This window comes from Cyphellophora europaea (genome assembly GCF_000365145.1).
Source record: "Cyphellophora europaea CBS 101466 unplaced genomic scaffold supercont1.2, whole genome shotgun sequence".
NCBI lineage: Eukaryota > Fungi > Ascomycota > Eurotiomycetes > Chaetothyriales > Cyphellophoraceae > Cyphellophora > Cyphellophora europaea.
The window spans coordinates 3,453,603-3,473,019 of record NW_008481808.1 but is presented as its reverse complement, the minus strand read 5'-3'; the positions used below and the strand labels follow the sequence as shown (position 1 = coordinate 3,473,019).

The window sequence follows — 19,417 nt, the reverse complement described above, 5'->3', positions numbered from 1 at the left end:
AGGCCGTCTCTTCTTGTGAGACGAGCCTCCAGATGATGTTGACTACCAAAGCCGGACGATACCAGCGCCACTTTGTGCTGAAGCACAGCAGACATTTGCTCCTCCATGCTCCTATGACTCTACCGTAGACTCACCTGCCTATGCGGAACGCGTGCGGCAAGATCTGCAGCCGCATATCAGTAGTATCAGGAGGCCCCCGTAGCCACAAGATTGGCATGGGCGTAGAGCCATGGACAAGGCTCCAACAGCCTCGCCAGTCACTGTTTTTATGACTAGTTATCAGAGTGGTGGAATTTTGTTCGACAATCGGGTCAAAGGTCCTGCTGATTCAACTGACTTGCCTTCGGGCTTGTTCGGTGTCTGGTCAAATGTTAAGAGTTGAAACTACTCGCCCTCATAAGACGAGTCGACCGTGAGGTGAAATTGGACTGCCACTTCTATAAACACCCAGGGTGTACTAGTCTGCAGTCCTCCCAGGCTAAGATCGGCGGTAGCTCCTGAGAATCAACCACCGCCCCGAAAGACCGAGGAGTTTGATTCTTTTTTGTTGTTCTACGTGAGTGTGAATGACGTTCAAGTCCTGAGCCGCGCCTGGGATTTTCTTTTTGCACTTTCCGAATGCGTGCGCCTGGTGCGGACCTGGTTGCGTAGCGAGTGAAGATGAGGTGAAAGGGAGATCAATGCCAAGACCTTAGGTAAACGGCGAGGCAGGAGCTCGCGAATCCTATAAGTCACCTGGTCTCGTGGCGACATCTCCTGCCTAGGGTTGTCAGATGAGCAGTTTGGATGCACGGATGCACGTAAAGGGATCGAATGAGCTCCAAAGATGACCGTTCGACCTGTACGGAGCTATCCGCGACAAAGCTGAGATCGGGCTCCTTGTCGGCCACTGCCTGTTGAGCCGGCAGGCCCAGCCACGCCCCGGAACGATCCTACGTTCGTGCTCTTACGACAGACTCAAAAACGTCCCCGATGAATTGCAACCCATTGTAACGAATACAGGGGTGGACTACAGGTCGCAAGGAACGCAGAGAAGTTCGAATAGGAGGCGAGTTTTGAGTTACCTGTGCCGAGCATTCTGGCGTCATTGGGCACCCTTGTAAGGCAACCACCCCCATAGAGGTTTCCTCCACAGCTCGAGCTCGGGAATCAAACACACGCATGTTCTGCTGCTTGGTCAGACTATACGTCTATGTTTGAGTACGATACTGGGAGCTGCGCAATGGTATGGCGCATATCAACACACAAGGTTTACGCGCTTGCAGTCGGTACGAACTCGATGAGTCAACTGCCCTATGTCAATGTCCAAGACACATAATATTCACGCCATGAAGGGGTATCTAGCAGTCAAGCCTGTTATGAGCACAACAGCTTCCGCAACTTCCTGAAAATCAGCTTCAGCAGCTTCATGCCATCGTCTTGCTGCTGCTGCTGGCCGCCATGGTGTGGCTGTTGACCACCATGTGGCGGTGGCTGCTGGTAGCCAGGACCACCGTATCCACCACCGTGCTGAGGCGGTTGGGCGGCACCGCCTTGCAGGTTGATGTACATCCTGCCCTCATTTGGCTCGGTTTGATACTGCAGGCCTAGCTCTCGACAGACCTGCTCCACTCGCGGCTTGATCTTCTGCACGTGGCCAACGGAATGATTGCCCTTGCCAACGATAACATGCAGATGCGTCTGCCCGGTGCTGCGCGCATATCTGATGCGCTCTTCCAGAATGTCCTCAGCTTCTTCGACGAACTGGCCGTGCAGATCGATGGTGTCTTCGGCAACGCGGCCTTGTTCGTTATTCTCCCGGAAGATGAAATCAGAGGCTTGCTTGTTGTACTGCGCCATTTTCTCGCCGTGGGCCTTGCCCTGGTTAGACAGCTGTTTTGCCGCGGCCCCATCGCCGCGGTTGTAGGCTTCTTTGCTGCGCTCGAAACAATCGCCTCGTTTGCGAGCCTCTTGCCTCGCGAGATCGCGTAGGCGATCGTACTCTTGCTCGGCGTCGCGGCTCTGGTCGTGGTTGAAGGCTAAGGGACGTTAGAGGTCGCGATCAGGAAAGTAAGACGAGGCACTTACGCCGCGAGCCGACGTGTTTCATGCCGCTCATTTCGTAAGACATGATGGCGATTGGTCAACGAGAATGAGACGGAAGAAGCGCGGCAATGGTGTGAGTGGGATCAGGTGCTGGCCAGGCTACAAAAGAATGTGGTGTGGAGGGCGATCTCGCACGGCAATTGCGTCAAGGTTGGAATGAGTGAGGCTGAAGCTTGGGCGAAGCGCTATGGGCCTGACGCGCACCATCGATCTGATCTCGGAGTTCCAGATCGCCCCGTGTCCACTTAAGCTTTTCCAGAAGGGTTGGAGCTCGCCCGTTCCGGCCAGAAACCCTGACTTGGCGTGGGAGCTGGGGGTCATCATACAGGGTTGAAGTGCTGTTCTGCGGTTCATACAAAGCTGTGGGGCTGAGCACATGAAAGGCTGTCACAACCTTCTGCATCAGCCGCCATGACGAATCGATGCCACTGACAGCTCTTTGTGAGCCACCGAGGTCCTTCACGGGTGTGGCATCCCATCAGGGATACCCTGGCAATCGGTAGCTACCAGAAACTTGGGTGATGCCTTGGATGCAACAATTCTAGATTATGCAGGATGGACAAGTCATCGGCTACGCTTGCGTTGTTTTATGGCATATGTAGTAGTCCTATTTCCGAGCACATGCGGTGTGTATGAACGTATTAAGACAGGAGCGCGTCTTCCGGCGTCAGTGGCGCGGTCAGGCCCAGCAAGGTGGCTGCATGGGACATCAAGACTCGGTCTCGGCGCATACCGTTGATCAAGAACCAACATGCTGAGTCTCGAAAGCGAAAGCTGTATGCAAACGAGTACGACTCTGACGGCGGATATCTGCAACATGCTGCAGTTCGCCTTTAATGTATCCATAGGCTGCAGTCAGGGAAGGCGCGACAATGGCTATCTGTGCCGCAGCTTTCAGCCTCTTCAGGGGGTACCGGAGAGGATCAACAACCGTCCGTCGCTGGACGTTTTGGACCAGGGTGGCTAGGCACGGATTTTGCCCTGACTGTCGATCCTCTTGCATTGCACATTATAAATACACTATTGCGCTCGAAATGCTATAGCCTACGACGCTGAAAAGGCGAATACAACTGCCAGTTTCCAGACCAGTAATAAGACGGAGCTTGAATTGATTATCACCAGGCTTCTAGAAGAGTGGGCAGAACAGATTGCGTACAGAGGGTCAGATGATTGCCGTATGATTGTGCGCAATCAAATAGCTAGTGCCGTGGAGCAGGGGGCCGATAGTGTTCAACGGATAGTCTACACCGCGAGGAATTCCTGGAGCAGCGAAGAGTGGGCTTGACTTGAAACAAGCACACCGAGGATTGCCGGGGTGGTCTTTTGCGACACTAGTTGCTGTTCTGAGGATCAGGGGAAAAGGTGGTACTCCTGTGTTCCGCAGTGCATGTACTGCTCCGGTGGCAGCAGCCACGCAGCCACCCGCCGAACATACAGCGCGATCTTCTACGCCCCGAGTAGCGCAAGACCGCTGCATCCGATCGTTGACCTTTTCCTCCCAGCCGCCCCCTCTCACAGGCTGATATGGCCGCGGCAGCAATTCTTTTCCAGCAGCTGGGCGCCCCAAACAGTTTAGCTGCAATTTACTAGCTCCAGGTCGTCCGGGCCTTAGCTCGACCTAGCTTCCAGGGCCTCTCCACCTTCCGTCAAGTGGCCCTCGACTCTTTCTTGCACCACCTCCTCATCTTCCACTCGTGTCCCAGCCGACCACCTCAATCTGATTTTCCATCTTGCGTAACTCGTTGTCGCTGCCTCCTTGTCATTCGTCTCCCAACTTCCATCTCACCTTCCATCGACGCCCGCACCTCCACTGGTTGACCACTGCAATTGTCGCAGCTGCTGTTATCGTCTCCTTTCGGCCAATACCCAGCCGCCCAGAGTGACGACCCACGAACTCGGCCCTGACCCTGTTTGGCCTGTCGATCGTACTTCTGTACATTCCCTTTCAACGACCTCGGGATCCTCCTTCATTTTATGCGCACGCCTTCCACAGCTACCGCTGCGTTCTTCGCCTAATAATCCGCGTTTGCTTGCGAGGTGAGTCGATCCGTGTACCCTTGACAATCTGTGGATCGGCGCATCCACCTAGCTTCCCTGCGTCAGAAAATCGCCAATTTCTAACATCAACAGTCTCACAACTCGAAATCCTTCGGACTTGTACATTACTCGACCTCTCCCACTCTCTCTACACAAACAACCACCATGGGTTGCGGAGCTTCCAAAGAAGACAATGCCGGCAAGGCGAGGAATGATGAGATTGAGAATCAGCTCAAGCGCGACAAGATGGCGCAGCGGAATGAGATCAAGATGCTGCTGCTTGGTATGATACCCGCACGTTAGACATGAATGCAGTACTGATATTTACAGGTGCCGGTGAATCCGGGAAGTCGACTATTCTCAAGCAAATGAAGCTGATTCATGAGGGCGGCTACTCGAGAGACGAGCGCGAGTCTTTCAAAGAAATCATCTTCTCCAACACTGTCCAGTCAATGCGTGTTATCCTCGAGGCTATGGAGTCCCTCGAACTCCCTCTCGACGATCAGCGCGCCGAGTACCACGTGCAGACCATTTTCATGCAGCCACCTCAGATTGAGGGCGATAGTCTTCCCACCGAAGTCGGCGCCGCCATCAAGGCCCTTTGGCAAGACGTCGGTGTGCAGGAGTGCTTCCGAAGATCGCGAGAATATCAGCTCAACGACTCTGCTCGATAGTAAGTTGCATCAACACTGAACAATCGATTCGTACTAACTTGGCTAGCTATTTTGATTCCATCGACAGAATCGCGGCTCACGACTATTTGCCCAACGACCAGGATGTCTTGCGCTCACGTGTCAAGACCACTGGAATTACCGAGACTACTTTCATCATCCAGGACTTGACCTACCGCATGTTTGACGTCGGCGGCCAACGATCTGAACGAAAGAAGTGGATTCACTGCTTTGAGAACGTTACCACCATCCTCTTCCTTGTCGCCATCTCCGAATACGACCAGCTACTTTTTGAAGATGAGACAGTCAATCGTATGCAAGAAGCTCTTACTCTTTTCGACAGTATCTGCAACTCGCGGTGGTTCATCAAGACAAGCATAATCCTGTTCCTGAACAAGATCGATCGTTTCAAGGAGAAGCTACCCCTATCTCCCATGCAGAATTACTTCCCCGACTACGAGGGTCAGTATCTTCTACCTTCGTATGTTATGGTACACTAACCCGTTCTAGGCGGTCCCGACTACGCTGCGGCTTGCGATTACATCCTGAATCGATTCGTTTCTCTGAACCAGGCAGAGACCAAGCAGATCTACACCCACTTCACATGCGCTACCGATACCACGCAAATCCGATTCGTCATGGGTGCTGTCAATGGTGAGTACAAACCTCTGATATGCGCTTCGTTCGCTGACCCCTCTAGATATCATCATACAGGAGAATCTGCGCATGTGTGGTCTTATCTAGATGACCTCGACGATCTGCAGCCACGCTTCTCTTTTTGTACTTTCTCAATGACCGCATTTTCATGGCGTTCAGAGCTATATCTTTTTTCAGCTGGTGTCGCTCGATCGATCCAGCCTACTGCCTACCCAGGGTCGCCAGAAGAAACCATGAAGTCCAGTCAACTACCATGACCATGGCAAACTGGTGTTGTTCCTTCTGAGATGTGTGTGGATCGGGTGGCAGAGCACTCGAGAGTTTGGATCAAGTTGGAGAGAGTCGAGACCGCTGTCGAATACCCTACTTCTTGCACTTTTGTTCCAGTGTACGCTATGCGCTTTTGCATCGGGGACGAAAGGGTGACTTATCCTATTGAGCAAGTGTTGAAGAGAGACGGCATGAACAGGAAATCAAGTGAGAGACCAAGACGGGGACTCCAGGCTATCGGATGGGTGGAAAACAGCGCGCTACACTATTAGAGGTTTGCACAAGTTGCCTTTATGTAAATCACTCGCGTTGTGGCGGTTGACATTGCTTCAGATGAGGATAGGCAGCCTAATTCATGACCTTCAGACGATCCGCAATGCTCGCATATGTCTTTGCTTCATGGCACTCGTATAACCGGGCATCGCGCCCAGCACATCTTAGACGCTCCCATTGCTTGACCGTAAGTCCATCGACTGTGGTATACAAGCGACACAGCATTAGGTTCTTGAAACAGCATCAACACTGTGTAGTCCGCGACGTTGGGATGCGATGCAAAGACCGGACATAGTGTCGGACAAGAAATGGTTAATGTCATATGCAAGGAATGGTGGTGAACATCTCAAGTGGTTCCAAGGCTTCGGAACGTCACAGCCGGCCGCTGTGGCCTGCCCGACCGTGTGGCTTTCTACCACCTGAAGCCACCTTTTCCGCACCTCAATAGAAGAACAACCTATCGCGCATTCCTATCTGCCGTTACATTTATGCAGTCACAATGTCGCTGACCAGTCTTCGGCCTGCCAGTTTCGCACTCACGCAATCCTCCACGAGTCGATCTGGCGCGCCCACCTCCAACGACTCCAGCACGCGCTCCCTTCAGCACTCCTCCGCCTACATCAATCTTTCGCGCCAGCTCGCACATTTCTCGAACCTCGTCCTATTAACCCCGTCGCCTCAGCCCTCGTCGTACTCATCACCCACGTCGGAGACAGAATTGTCCATAACCGACCTCTCACCACTGCAGCGCAAGATTCAATCCGACCTCTATTCTCCAGTAGCCTTCCAGCGCACGAAATGGCTACATCAGATCGAGGGTGCTCGCAACCTGCTCCTGCAATTGGAGCGAGAAGCACAAGGAATCAAAGTGCAGAAAACGCGAACGGCAGCGCTTCGCGATCTGGCTGCGAAGAGAAAAGTGGTACGGCGGTTGAGGGAGCGGGTTGAAGAAATTGGCCGGGAGGTAGAGAGCATGGGAGACGCAAAGTGGCAGACTCCTCCTGAGACTACAAGAGGGGAGACACTGTGGGATGTAGTGCAGCAGCGGGCAGCGATGAGGGCATCGGAAGGTGGGGCGGCAAAGGGCGACGAGAGGTTGCTTGAAGGTCGGCCTGTGCAGGACGAGGGCGAGGAGCTGCCGGAGGACCAAGAGAAATCTGCACAGGAAGCGAGGGATGATCTATTCAACTCCGGCAATACCTCTTCCACCATCCGTCGACGCGACAAGCAGACCAGGGCCGCGACTTCCCCAACATCCCATTCCTCCATGGGCAAGTCCACGGGCGTTTCCTCGCACGAGAAATCCATGCACAGCTCCGCCGCCGATCAGGAGGCGCTGACCACCTCACTGGTGTCCCTGGCGGCGCAGCTGAAGCAGCAGACGCGCGCCTTTCAGTTTAGCTTGGACCAGGACAAGGGACTGCTGAACCGGGCAATAGAAGGGTTAGAAGGGAACATTACCGGGCTGGATGCGGCGAGCAGGAATATGCAATTCTTGAAGAGGATGAGCGAGGGTGAGGGCTGGTGGGGCCGGATGAAGCTGTACGCAATCATTTTCGGGCTATGGGTTGTGGCGATACTACTGGTCTTTGTCATGCCGAAGCTGAGGTTCTGAACGGGGCGAATCGAGCGAGGCTGGCGGCGAGTGGAGTGCACTGTCGTGTGCTACCGGCAAAGGTCGCAAATTGTATAGAGATACTTGTTTGTGAACAAATGATATCTGGAGGATCACATTCCCGTTGTCACTCACAGCTCTGCTCCCATATTGCTGTCCGAAAGCGCTCAAACATACTGAAAGTGACTTGGTGGCACCAGAGCAGCCCCTCGTAACTCCCAACGGCATACAAACACACACACACGCCACCGCGTTCTTCGAGAGTGGATCCTTTTCAACCTCCATGTCCCCCACATCCGCTATATCTGAACCGTCAACGAGCATGACCCTTAGTCCACCTCTCCAACGACGGCCCGGCCAGGCTAGCGCTCATATCGCGCTAACAAAACACGGATCGGGCCTTTGTCTTCGGCCGACATTTCTCGGTTTGTGCTTGTGCTTGACCGCCTCGCGTTTGCCTTGTTGCCGAAGTAGCGCAAACTCTGTATTTGCATGGTCTGATGGGCGGGGGGCGGTGAAGGGGTGTCAAACACCCGACTGCTAACGGGCGGGCGGGCGGGCGACAGGGTCAACAAAAGTTTAGCAAAAGGCGGTATACACGGTGGGGTGATTTGCTATAATAACTACATGTAACTTCCTCGCCGCAGACAGGATTGCTGGAGGAGGGAGTAAGGAAAACGTCCTCTTCATCATACCGTTGCCCCCCAAGAGGGTAGGTAGTATTGTACTGCATTTCCTATTGCGTCGTACATTCGGTAGCAGAACTGAGCGCCAGAAACCCCCTCCCGCTTAGTCCAAAGAAGAACGATATGGCGGCAACGTTGACGGTCGTCACCGTGCCCGCGTCGCCGACAGGCAATGCCATCAACGCCGCCATGAACACAGGTACAGGCACAGGCGCATCGCCAGTCCCTTCCACCTCCGCGCTGACACTACAAGCGCAAACGCCATCTTCTTGCGACTGCACGTCGTTACGCTACGGTAAGTTCTGAACAACTCTTGGGATGGAGTGTTTGGAGTGGCTTATTGTGGTACTGGCGAACTTGGACTAACGTTGCCTCCAGCGGTCATCGCGTTGTCGTGTATCTTGGGCGTTTTGGTGGTGAGTTTAGTCGTGTTTGCCTTCCTGATGGCGAGGCGGCGGAGGGTGCAGGGACCTGGGGCGGGAGATGAAGAGATCAAGGAGGGCCGGGTGCGGGGTGGTAGAAGGGGGTGATGAAGGTATAGGAATGGGTTAACGAGGGACGAGGGCGCTTTGCCGCGAACGGTTCGAAGTCATAAGGATGCAAAAGGAGTCTGCAGAAGGGCGTTAAGAAATGCGGTAATGCTCGGGATGGTTTCGAGGGATCTATGTTCTAGGAACGGACTCAATATGGGTCAGGCAAAGCATGGAGGCGTTGGTGCGTGTTTAGTTCATGGGGAGGAGCATTGGGGAGGAGTCGGTAATTTCGACGAGAACCCAAGTGAAAATACTAGAAGAATTCTAAAGAGAAAAAAAAGCAAGACACCACGTCGACAACGCATTGCACAGCCACATCGCATCTCGATTCAGTGCACCTTTTGCACAACCCACAGAGTTCGTGCCTGACGATCGCCTTTGTGGCAGCCCCGATCTGCTTGCATCAGTGTTGCATATGTTGTCCAGCTGACCATCTACGTCGGCATGACTTCGCTTCACGCGCGGATCAGCATCCTGTTGAAGCGTTGCATTGAGGCCACGCGTACTCTAATCGCCTTTCCAGTGGGTGCTGGGGATATTGTGTTCCAGACCTTGGATGACCCAGGCCGTGGGTGACCGTGTGGCTTCAGGCAGTGAAAATGTACGGCTACGTCATAGCCATTTCGTCATCGGGCAGGCGCGATCGCTTGCACTTGCACTTGCACATGCGCTTGCCACATGTCATTCTTTTCGTTGTTTGACCTGGCGAAGGCAAAGATAAATATCACCCCAGCTTCCTGCTGCAACAACACCTCCCGGTACCAATCGATCATCGTACTCTTGAATATCCCTTGAGATCAAGACCAAATCAAATCCAAAACCAATCCCACAGTCCACCATGTCTTCTACCGACAACACCACTGCGCAACCCTCCTCTGGCCAATCCATCATCGACACCGCCACCTCTTACGTGCAGTCCGGCATCGCCGCCGTCACTGGCAACCAGTCTGACAAAGCGAAGGCCGAGCAAACTCACAACAAGGCCGCCGCCGAAGCCAATGCCAGCGAGGCAGCAGTCAAGGCCGGCCCTTTCACTCTCTCATCTTCTGGCGCCGTCGCCAAGGACAGCTCGGAGCGAACTCAGGGCCAATGGGACCAGACTATGGGCTCGCTCAAGGAAACTGCAGGCAATCTCACCGGCAACGAGAGCCTGAAGCAGCAGGGACGCGAACAGAACTTGCAAGGTCAGGGCCAGGAGGCCAAGGGCCAGCTCAGTGACCTGGGTCAGGGCATCAGTGATCGTGTCCAGGGCACACTCGGAGGTGCTGTGGCCGGCCTCACGAACGATCGCGAGTCGCAACAGAAGTATGCTGACATTCATGATGAGGGCAAGTCTAGGCAGAGGGGCGTTGAAGCAGACTTGGACAAGATGGCTGCTGCGCAGGAGAAGCAGCAGCAACAGGCTCACAAGTGACGGTCACGCGAGTACTAGGTACACTACCGTTGAAGGATGCATGTGAGAACGACCCAGAGCTCATGGGCTCAACGACTCTATGATTAGCTTTAAAATTGAGATACCCGTACCAGTCTGTGATAAATCTATGCTATAAATTCAAGTCAGTCTCCTATCATGCTACGGCTGTAGACATGTTCATTCCAGAGATTTCGGTGGCTTCCTTGTATCGTTGACTGTGTAAGGAGTAGAAGAGCGACTAGCTCCAGCCAGGCAGTGATTTATATTTCGCGGCTGTTCTTCGGCATTGGCAGCGTGCCCAGAACGCGGGCACCCGACCTCCAACTGCACGATGCGGCTCAGTCTCGAACTCAGCATAGCCATCGACTTGTCTGATCAATGGCACAGGTGCCGCAGTCTACCCTAAGGTACCTCTACTATGATGTGCTAAAAGTGCAGGTAATCTCACCAGTCCGTCCCCGCGACCGGCGATTGACAATGGCAGCCATACCGCGACCCCAACCGCACCTATTCCGATCTGGTGTCCACCCTGCAGAAATATCCGGCCATCGCAGTCAAGGGTACAAAAGAATATGGTACGCCCGTCGCGCATCTCGCGATTGCATGGCTAAAGAGCTTTAGTGTACGACAATGGTCGTCCAGAACTTCTCCTCCACCTCGGCGGAGTATTGCCGGTCTCATTTCGAGGCACCCTTTACCACTTTCCCATCTTGATATGGATCCCCTACGCCTACCCTTACGATGCGCCGATGATATATGTGGATCCTAAAGACGACATTGTGGTCAACCCCGGCCAGCATGTAGCACCGGACGGGAGGGTGTATCACTCGTACCTGGCACATTGGAGGGATACGTGGGAGAGGTCGAATGTAGTGGACTTCCTGTCAATACTGTCAGATGTATTTGCCAAAGAGCCACCAGTCAGAGCGAGGTCCGGACGACCACCAGCACGGCAACAGCAACAGCAACAGCAGCATCAACCACCGCCACCACCGCGACCACCTTTGCCCCATGAAGCTCAATCGCCAGCGCCTGCCTCCCCTCGGCCACAGGATGCCCCCCCACCGCCCCCACCGAAAGAGCCTGCTGGCGCATATGGAAGCGCGTCGAGTCCGGCGCAACCGAAGCCAAGTCGTTATGACGCCCCTCTACCTCTTCCTAGTCAGACAAGATCGCCTAGGCCAACGTCCATGTATCAGCAGTCGCCACAAGCGATGCCGCAATCGAGGCCGCAGTCACAGTACATGCCACAGCGAGCTAGCAGTCTGAGACAGTCACATCCTCCGCAGAATTGGCAGCAACAGTCACAGCCACAGCAACAGCCCCCATACCCGCCAAACCAGCAAACACAGCCGAACAACTACCAAACATCATCACCGCCTCATCAACAACCACCGCTGGGGCCATACCCGCCTCAACACCAGATCACCCCTCAGCAGCCACTGCCACAACCCAAACAGCCACCGCCGGATTTATTGGACTCGCCCTTTGACCTCGCCCTTCCCAGCTCCACGCCAGCAAATCTCCCCGCGCCACCCATCCCCCGTAACCCCGAGAAAGACGCCCTCCTCTCCCACCTCTCCGCCAGCATCACCACCAACCTGCACAACCTCATCTCCCAGAACCAATCCCAAATCGCACCCCTACAGTCCCAACACTCCGCCATCCAACAATCCCAGCACCAGCTCCAGTCCGAGCTCTCCCAACTGCAGACCCTCCACGCCGCCCTAACCTCCAACATCACCGACCTCCAGTCCTCACTCGCGAAAGCCGACCACACCATCTCCGACGCCCAATCCCGCAGCGGCAAAGGCGACATCCCTCCGGTCGACGGCATGCTCATCACGCCGCACGTCGTGAGCACCCAGCTGTACAACGTCGTGGCGGAGGAGCGGGGCATCGAGGCGGCCATCCTGGCGCTGCAGGACGCCTTTACGCGCGGGAGGGTCGGGAGCGAGGTGTGGGGGAGGAAGACGAGGGAGTTGGCGAGGGACGGGTTTCGGAGGAGGTGGGTCGCGAGGAAGGTGGGGAGGGGGATGGGCTTGGATGGTGCGTGAGCCGGGGATGTAGAGGTAGAACCGTAGAACCGTAGAGGGAGAGGAGGTGAAGATGAAGTGGGGTTGGAGTGGCAGATCGAGTGTAGATAGAGTTACGTTACGACTACAATGAAGCAATCTGAGTCTGATGAAATCGTATCTTCGTGAGGTTCCGAGTGTCAGATGTATGGTTCTGCATCTGATCTGTGTCCAATTCATACCCGTCTACTGCTAGCCGAGTCCGTGGCTCATTCAGCGGCCAATGGAACATCGCTGCATCAACAACCCAACAAAGGAAGCCATATTCTAAAACATGGGAAACGGCGATCTTACTGGCTGGCTGGCTGGCTGGCTGGCTGGCTAGCTCCTCCGTGCTCTTGCTCTGGAGCCGCTCTTCTGTTCCACCTCAGTGGGCTCAGTTGCAGCGAGAGCGTCAACGGTGGCGGGAGATGTCGAGCAATGTAGTCAGACCAGTCACCACCGCTTCCAAACGCTAGAAGGTCTGCCGTGAGTTCATATGAGTATGCTCAAGGACCGATGCGGATTTTTGTGGTGTTGATACCTACTGACCTCTATGAGGACGCCTCTCTGGCTTTCATTCGGGACGTCACTAACTATGTTAGACGTCGTCTGCCTGCTTCGAAAAGCCCGGCCCCGTTTTCTTGACTGCTGAGCAGTAAGTACACTGCAACCAAAAGACCGGCCTGTGTGATCCATGAAAAAGAACGCTTTTCCACTCCTCCATCCTCCATGAATTTCGTCTTTGTTCGGGCGCCAGCGCCCAATTTCCTCCCTCTCACATCGCCCTCAACCCCACTCGCACCACGTCATGATCCCGCGCTCAACCACCTGCTCAAATGCAGCTGACCGGTAACTTCCTCCTTCTTGGGATGAGTTGCATCGGCACCGCCAAATCAGAAGGGCTCATCCTCAGCCTCGATCTCGGTGGCGCCAAAGCCGCCGTACTGCGCGAGGAACTCGGCCGTTAGCTCTTCGTAGCTCTGCCCTTGCTGTGGTGGTTGTGGTTCTTGCCCAGGCTGCAGCTGCAGCTCTAGGTCTGGGTCTTGGGTCATCTCGGCCTGGTGGGAGGCCGGCAGGACAGGGGCTTGCGCCGCACGTTGGTGGTCTAAATTGAGCGCCGGCACAAGCATAGACTCGGTTTGGGTGGCCAGCGACTCGTGCTCGGGAGCCTGGACAGGAAAAGCGACCTGCTCGAGGGGCATGGCTGGGGTGCCAGCGGCTGTCTTTTGAGAGTCGGAACCTTGCACGACCTCTACGCCTTGTTGAGTCTGCGGCTCGAAGGAAGCACTGGCGTTGGGCTGGGGTGGTAGCGGATGGGGATATGATGCGTGCCACTGCGGCAGTGCAGCCTCGCTACCGGAATTGTCGACGAAGCTGGCCTCGTAATCGTCGCTGTCTGACAGATCGTCGATGATGTCGAAGCCGGTGTCGGGGCCAAAGTCGGTAGGGGTTGAGAGCTGTGGTTGCAATCGAGGATAGAAGTGGTTGGAGTCGAGGCGCTGATCGAGCTGCGAAAATGTCTGAGGAGGGGAAAAGTTGATGGGTGTTGCAGCGCTGATATGAGCTGCATCAAAGTTTGATAGGTTGGAGTGCTGGATGTGCTGGGTAGCCGAAGGTGCCACACTGAAGCCATTATCCGTTCTGGTGTTCTCATCGCCGGCGTGAGCAGGGACAGAGGACGTGAGATCGGAGAAGCCGGCGCCGGTGAGAATGGCAGCGAGCTCGAGATCGAAGGCGTCTAGGTCTGTGGGCTCAAGGGGCGTAAGGTCCAGGAGGTTGGATCCAGCTTTGTTGCTACCCGCGATAGTTGGCCCGGTGTCCGTGTTGGCAGAGGTCTGCTGAGAGCCTATCGCCTTGGAAGGCTGCCCATAATAGCCGTCGGGAGTAGCATAAGCATAAGCAGAGTTTAGGTGCTCATAATCTGCTCTGGAGGAGAGGATAGGGGCAGCAGCCGGCAGCTGTGGCATCGTATGCATCCGCGGAGTGTTCAGCTCGCTCACACTTACCATCTCGTGCTGATAAGCATGGCTGCTGACATTTTCGATTTTGTTACCGTCACCTGCAGCAGTGACTCCGATGTTCTTGTCGTCCTTGGACGCCGTGATCACCAACCGACCGGGTCCCATGTAGGCCAGCCTACCATACTTGGGCAGACCAAGCCCTTTCTTGAACGGTACGCGCATGCCATGGGTCATCGCATATGTACCGAGGGCGCGATATTGGGCGCGGGACAGTCGAAGCGGTGGAAGACGGGCGTGGCCATTGGGAAGGATGCCGTTAGCTTGAGGGATCCTGGCACGGTTACTGGTCCCAGTAGACACCATACCATGATCCAACACGCCATTGACCCCATTGGCACGAGCAAGATGTTGACCAGCACGCTGCTGGACATTGCCATCAAACCTCAACGGCTTCCTGATCCCGGCTGGCCGGCTCAACTCCCGCTCGTTGCTACGGTCGTTTTGATTAGGCTTGAGAGTCACCAAATTGCTGGAGGAAGCTCCAACATGATGCTCTGATGTGCTGGACTGGCAGTATTTGGAGCGGTCTTCTGGAGTCATGAAGCATGCAGGCATACCAGGTGGGGGACCCTCGAGGCACTTGAGAGCTTGGAGCTCTTTGTAGTCAGAGGCCTATTGAGCGGGCCATTGTGCTGTGGCTGCCGTTGCAGCTGCTGAAAAGCCTCGTTGTGATCATGGTCTTGATCAGTGGAGAACTCGGTGGCCGGCACAGGCACAGGTCTGACGAAAGGGATGCGGTCGTAGGGGCCTGCGGAGGGAGACTGGAAATCTCGAGCAATAGACCTAGTGAAGGTAGCGTCTCGCGGGCTGTTGTTGCCATCGAAGTTGTTGATTTGCGGGCATTGATTGGGGACTTGGATAGGAGCAAAGTATTGGTTGTTTCCAGCATCGCCGTCTTGCAGCGAATGCTCGAGGCCAGCAGCTCGAGTCTTGGCCTCATCGATGAGGCAGTCTCCATCCGGGATAGAGCTGTTGAGAGCGTCTGTGGACTTTTAGGAAGGCCAGATTGTGAAAAGGGAGTACTCACGGTTGAGAAATGCGTTGATATCGTCCTCCATCGATGAGCCAGCATCGTGGATGGACATACCAAGGGTCCGGCCTCTGATAGGCATGGTGAAATACGACTAACGCAGGCAAAGGAAGTACGGACACTAGGTCAAGGGTACAAAATTTGTCAATGGATACTAGCGTGGCCTGCACGTAGAGAACAGCGACCTTGCACAGCGAGACGTGTTCGAACTGCTTGAAAGGGATGGAAGGCTCGAAGACGGAACATGTAGAGCAACGAAACGTTGTACTCGGAGTTCCCAGCAGCGTTCATGGCGTTTGTATCTCCCAACCCCCTCCGATACTCCTGGATAGAAGCATGGAAACTTGGGCCATTGAAGGGGTGGGGAGGACAGGGCTGGGCGCAGTGAATACTTAGGGGAGAGCATTATTGACTATTGATGGTGGAGCGGAGGAGGCTGGAAGTCCTGGTGTCAATCAGAATAGCCCTGCTCCGGAAGCAGCAGTGGACTTGCCTGAAGGAAGAAATACAATGACCTTTCTGAGCGGTGCAATGGATGAAGATGATCTGGCTTCAATGAGTTCTTGACCGAAGCTGCAAGCAGCGCTCAGGCGAAAGTGTCAGAGAGTTGAGCTTATGAAGATGTCGAGGTGATGCCGCATATCAAGCTGGACGGTTCATCATACTGTACCTAGATTCCAGCAACAAGACAGAAGCCGCGGAGTCAGTGGAGCGCCTGTGAGCTACTCTGAGGGGTTCCGTTATGGCGACGTTCACCATGTAGCTCACCTAAACAACCTAGAGATGACGAGTTGTGCATGCTAGTTACGGCGGGCAGCAAGGCAAGGTCGACCACCACGACATCTGATTGACAGCCTGGACATACGAGGTAGCTCAGAGCATGGGGAAGGTGCTGTAATGAAGTCAACACGCTGCTACATAGCCTGGTCAGGTGGATGTTGCTGCTAGAGGCTCTACTTTGGCCAGAGCCGACAAGGAAGGAAATGTGTTTATCTAGGGACGACGACATGATGTCGAGGAGTCAGGCTTGGCACTCGTGCGCCTATCTTCCCCTTCAACCACATCAACCGCATCAAACTTCCAATCGTCCCGGGGCCGTAGCACCATTGCGGCTCGACAAGATTTTGACTTACTTATGACGACTCTGCGGCAGAAAGCTCAGAGTCGGCCACGTGTGCGTGCTTGCGATCACACCAGCCCGTTGGTAGGTCTGAGAAGGAGGTTGATTGCATTGCTGCGTGTAATATATATACAGGTGTCTATCACTGATACAGCCAGCGTCGAACCCAATGGACCATTGCTTCGCTGTAATAATGGGCATCAATATGCACACAGGCCGCCGCCCGCATCCTCCATATCCCACGAGCCGGCCAAGCCAACAATGGCAGGTTCCTCGGCATCGAGCTCCTGGGCTGTCAATCTGCTTTGATACGCGATCTCGGTGTCAGCTTCTGTCCTTCTTCCGCCCATGAGCAGAGTTCTGGCCCAGTCGTCAATAGCTGGCTCTCCGGTCTCATCTCTGGCTTGCTTTAGGAAAGGGATAAGAGCTGTGCCGCCGGTGCCTCGCTTCGTCCTTGGCTTCTCGCCTGCGCCTGTCTTGTACCGGATGGATGCCAACCCACGCCCAGTCGTCGAGCTCACGTCCTCATGGTCGGCTCTGCTTCGACTCTTGCTCCGTGATTCTCGGCTCTTAACGATAATGTACCTTGAAACCATCTGGATGTGCTTATCACGCAGTGATCTCAGCATGGCCAAACAAGCATCGTACGCCACACATAAGGTTCGATTTGATCGGTTCAGCTCCACAAATTCGCGAATGTTGGCCACGTTCTCCACCGCCTGTAGGAATCGTCGATGAGGACCAGGCATATACTGCCGCATCTCGTGGATGAAGTTGTGCCTTGGCTTCGGGGCCACACCTGGTTCTGCTTCCGACTCTGAGCTCTCGTTCATCTTGGCGCCTGTAGGTCGGTGCTCGATACCGAGAACCACGTCAAAGAATTGAATCATGCTGCTCTGCGCATTCGACCCACCACCGTACTGTCTGTACCGAGCATTTTTGGTGCCGTCATCATATAGCACGCCCCGAGGCAATCCTGCGTCCGTCATGTTCTTGCTGCCGGCGAGAAACGGCCGAATGCGGTGGTAGAAGACGTGTGGGTCGCAATTCTCGTACATCCTCAACAGCAGAGTTCCAATCTCATCTATCGTCTGAGCGAATGCTTGCAAGCACGCTGTGACGGTGTCTGGGTCGTTATCTCTTGCGGCTTCGATGGCCTTCAACATGATTGGTATCGATGGGCCGCCCTTTGCCTCCATGGCAGCACTCACGAGGTAAAACCATTGTTCGTCTGTTGAGCCAGTGAATGTTGTGAGTGTGGAGAGGTTGTCAAGTATCAGAGCATCTCGGAGGAAGATGGGTTTGTAGTTCCAGAGGACTAATCCGGCGTATGTCGGGACCGGTGGAAGTTCCAAGTGCTCGCAGACTTGCAAGAAGGGATAGGTGATGGCAGGAGGGAGACGCTATGATGTATCAGTACTGTTTCCGATTGAGCCGGGCGGCCAGACTTACCTCTGCAGGCTTGTCGCCGCCCCAGATGTAGCCATTCGCAAGGAAGCCGAGGATGGAATATGCCCTCCGCCATTCAGGCTCGGTCTCGAGGTGAACAGCGGGGATGATTGGGAGCTTGTCGACCACGGTTCGTAGTCTCTTAGAAAGTAACAGTGACTGGAAGTTGTTGATTATTCTTTCCCATCGATCGTAGACAGGGTGGGGCAGGCATTGGAGGGGTAGCGTTGAGGGTAGGAAACCGGTCTGTGGTGAGACACCATAGTCCTCCGGCTTGGGGACTGGTGGCAGCATTGTCGTGTATGGCGGGGGCTACGTCCGATCCGAGGCCAGGGAAAAGGTCTATATGAGGCGTAGGTCAAGGGGACCAAAGGTGATCGTGGCTAGAAATAACGGATGCTCGCGGCGGAGCGGGAGGTTGCCACTGAAGGCCGGTCACGTCAACGTCAAAACTCTTGCCTTCCGGCGACAGGGTGCAGGCGCTGTCGATCAGTATGGGGAAGAGGAAAGTATGAAAGAGCCGGAGCGCAGGAGAATTTTCTTCGAGAGCCAGACGCCACAGGGGGGGTAGTCACGAAATTGGAGCAAAGTACTTTTTTTCTCAATGAGCACGGTGCAGAAGGTGGTTGAAGTGCACGTAAAAGTGTGTGGTTATCAATGGGTTAATCTTGTTAGCCACGACTTTGGCGCCTTATTAATTGAGGCAGACTCTGACAGTGCACGAGATCACGAGCGCGCGCGTGCGGATGAGGAGGATGCAATGCCATCGTATTGCTGCCATGCGCGGGCTTTTTGAAGCCGGATTTCCAAGCGTTCACCCGAGGCCCGCGCTCACCCGCGCGGCATGTCCGCATCCAGCTACCCCTGCCGATCTACGGCATCAATGACCCCTCCATTCATCATTCTTGTGCCCGCGTACAAGTAGACTCATTCTACTCCCCAAGCGACACGGTAGCCCATGTGACCTTATCTAGACTGGCATTTAGCAAGTCAAGGTGCTTGAGTACATCTGTCTTGACGTGAGCGGAAGCTAGCCATGCCCGGTAGAGAGCAGCCGCAAAAGCGACCAGTGTGAGCGCCAGAGCAATGACCGTCTTCAATCCTTTCTTCCCGCCGAAGCAATACAGAGACCGTACCGCCAAATGCATGCTTTCGACCACTTGCTCTAGAGTGGTTGGGTCATCCGGAATGCCAAACTTCTTTCGAACCTTCATCCGGTTGATCTCTTGCGCGTCTCTCTTGGTGTCAATCCGCAGGTTGCGTCTTTTGGTGGCGGCTCGCGCGTCAATACGCTGGCTGTGACTGTGGAGGGCTCTTCGCTCCTCGGCGCGACGACTTTGGCGATTGTTTGACATGCTGGAGGCATGAGCAGTGCGATGCTATTCATCGAGACCGAAGTGTCCAGGGCTGAGCCGATAGCTGCTGTGTCTGGATGCGCATGGTTACATGCACGCACACCCATTGCAATACCATTTCTGCTTAAAGATTCTTTCGGCGTT

At 54.8% G+C, this 19,417-nt stretch overlaps 8 protein-coding genes across 8 annotated transcripts; 4 read left to right on the top strand and 4 right to left on the bottom strand.

Moving 5' to 3' along the window:
• Positions 1 to 1,356: 1,356 nt before the first annotated feature.
• On the bottom strand, positions 1,357 to 2,110 carry HMPREF1541_02827 (uncharacterized protein; the record flags this gene model as incomplete). Its single annotated transcript, XM_008717182.1, has 2 exons — positions 1,357 to 2,018; positions 2,068 to 2,110. The coding sequence occupies 2 exons, from the start codon at positions 2,108 to 2,110 to the stop codon at positions 1,357 to 1,359; spliced, it is 705 nt and encodes a 234-aa protein (XP_008715404.1).
• Positions 2,111 to 4,287: 2,177 nt separating this feature from the next.
• Positions 4,288 to 5,537, top strand: HMPREF1541_02826 (guanine nucleotide-binding protein subunit alpha; the record flags this gene model as incomplete). Its single annotated transcript, XM_008717181.1, has 5 exons — positions 4,288 to 4,405; positions 4,453 to 4,795; positions 4,843 to 5,255; positions 5,304 to 5,447; positions 5,494 to 5,537. 5 exons carry the CDS (start codon positions 4,288 to 4,290, stop codon positions 5,535 to 5,537), a joined length of 1,062 nt encoding a protein of 353 aa, XP_008715403.1.
• Positions 5,538 to 6,492: 955 nt separating this feature from the next.
• On the top strand, positions 6,493 to 7,608 carry HMPREF1541_02825 (uncharacterized protein; the record flags this gene model as incomplete). The annotated part of the gene is made up of 1 exon (XM_008717180.1): positions 6,493 to 7,608. One exon carries the CDS (start codon positions 6,493 to 6,495, stop codon positions 7,606 to 7,608), a length of 1,116 nt encoding a protein of 371 aa, XP_008715402.1.
• A 2,057-nt stretch (positions 7,609 to 9,665) lies between these two features.
• Positions 9,666 to 10,241, top strand: HMPREF1541_02824 (uncharacterized protein; the record flags this gene model as incomplete). The annotated part of the gene is made up of 1 exon (XM_008717179.1): positions 9,666 to 10,241. The coding sequence occupies one exon, from the start codon at positions 9,666 to 9,668 to the stop codon at positions 10,239 to 10,241; it is 576 nt and encodes a 191-aa protein (XP_008715401.1).
• Positions 10,242 to 10,619: 378 nt separating this feature from the next.
• On the top strand, positions 10,620 to 12,298 carry HMPREF1541_02823 (uncharacterized protein; the record flags this gene model as incomplete). The annotated part of the gene is made up of 3 exons (XM_008717178.1): positions 10,620 to 10,679; positions 10,726 to 10,816; positions 10,863 to 12,298. The coding sequence occupies 3 exons, from the start codon at positions 10,620 to 10,622 to the stop codon at positions 12,296 to 12,298; spliced, it is 1,587 nt and encodes a 528-aa protein (XP_008715400.1).
• An 893-nt stretch (positions 12,299 to 13,191) lies between these two features.
• On the bottom strand, positions 13,192 to 15,431 carry HMPREF1541_02822 (uncharacterized protein; the record flags this gene model as incomplete). The annotated part of the gene is made up of 3 exons (XM_008717177.1): positions 13,192 to 14,826; positions 14,877 to 15,301; positions 15,347 to 15,431. The coding sequence occupies 3 exons, from the start codon at positions 15,429 to 15,431 to the stop codon at positions 13,192 to 13,194; spliced, it is 2,145 nt and encodes a 714-aa protein (XP_008715399.1).
• Positions 15,432 to 16,669: 1,238 nt separating this feature from the next.
• On the bottom strand, positions 16,670 to 18,212 carry HMPREF1541_02821 (uncharacterized protein; the record flags this gene model as incomplete). The annotated part of the gene is made up of 2 exons (XM_008717176.1): positions 16,670 to 17,872; positions 17,922 to 18,212. 2 exons carry the CDS (start codon positions 18,210 to 18,212, stop codon positions 16,670 to 16,672), a joined length of 1,494 nt encoding a protein of 497 aa, XP_008715398.1.
• A 638-nt stretch (positions 18,213 to 18,850) lies between these two features.
• HMPREF1541_02820 (uncharacterized protein) lies at positions 18,851 to 19,273 on the bottom strand (the record flags this gene model as incomplete). The annotated part of the gene is made up of 1 exon (XM_008717175.1): positions 18,851 to 19,273. The coding sequence occupies one exon, from the start codon at positions 19,271 to 19,273 to the stop codon at positions 18,851 to 18,853; it is 423 nt and encodes a 140-aa protein (XP_008715397.1).
• Positions 19,274 to 19,417: the final 144 nt, after the last annotated feature.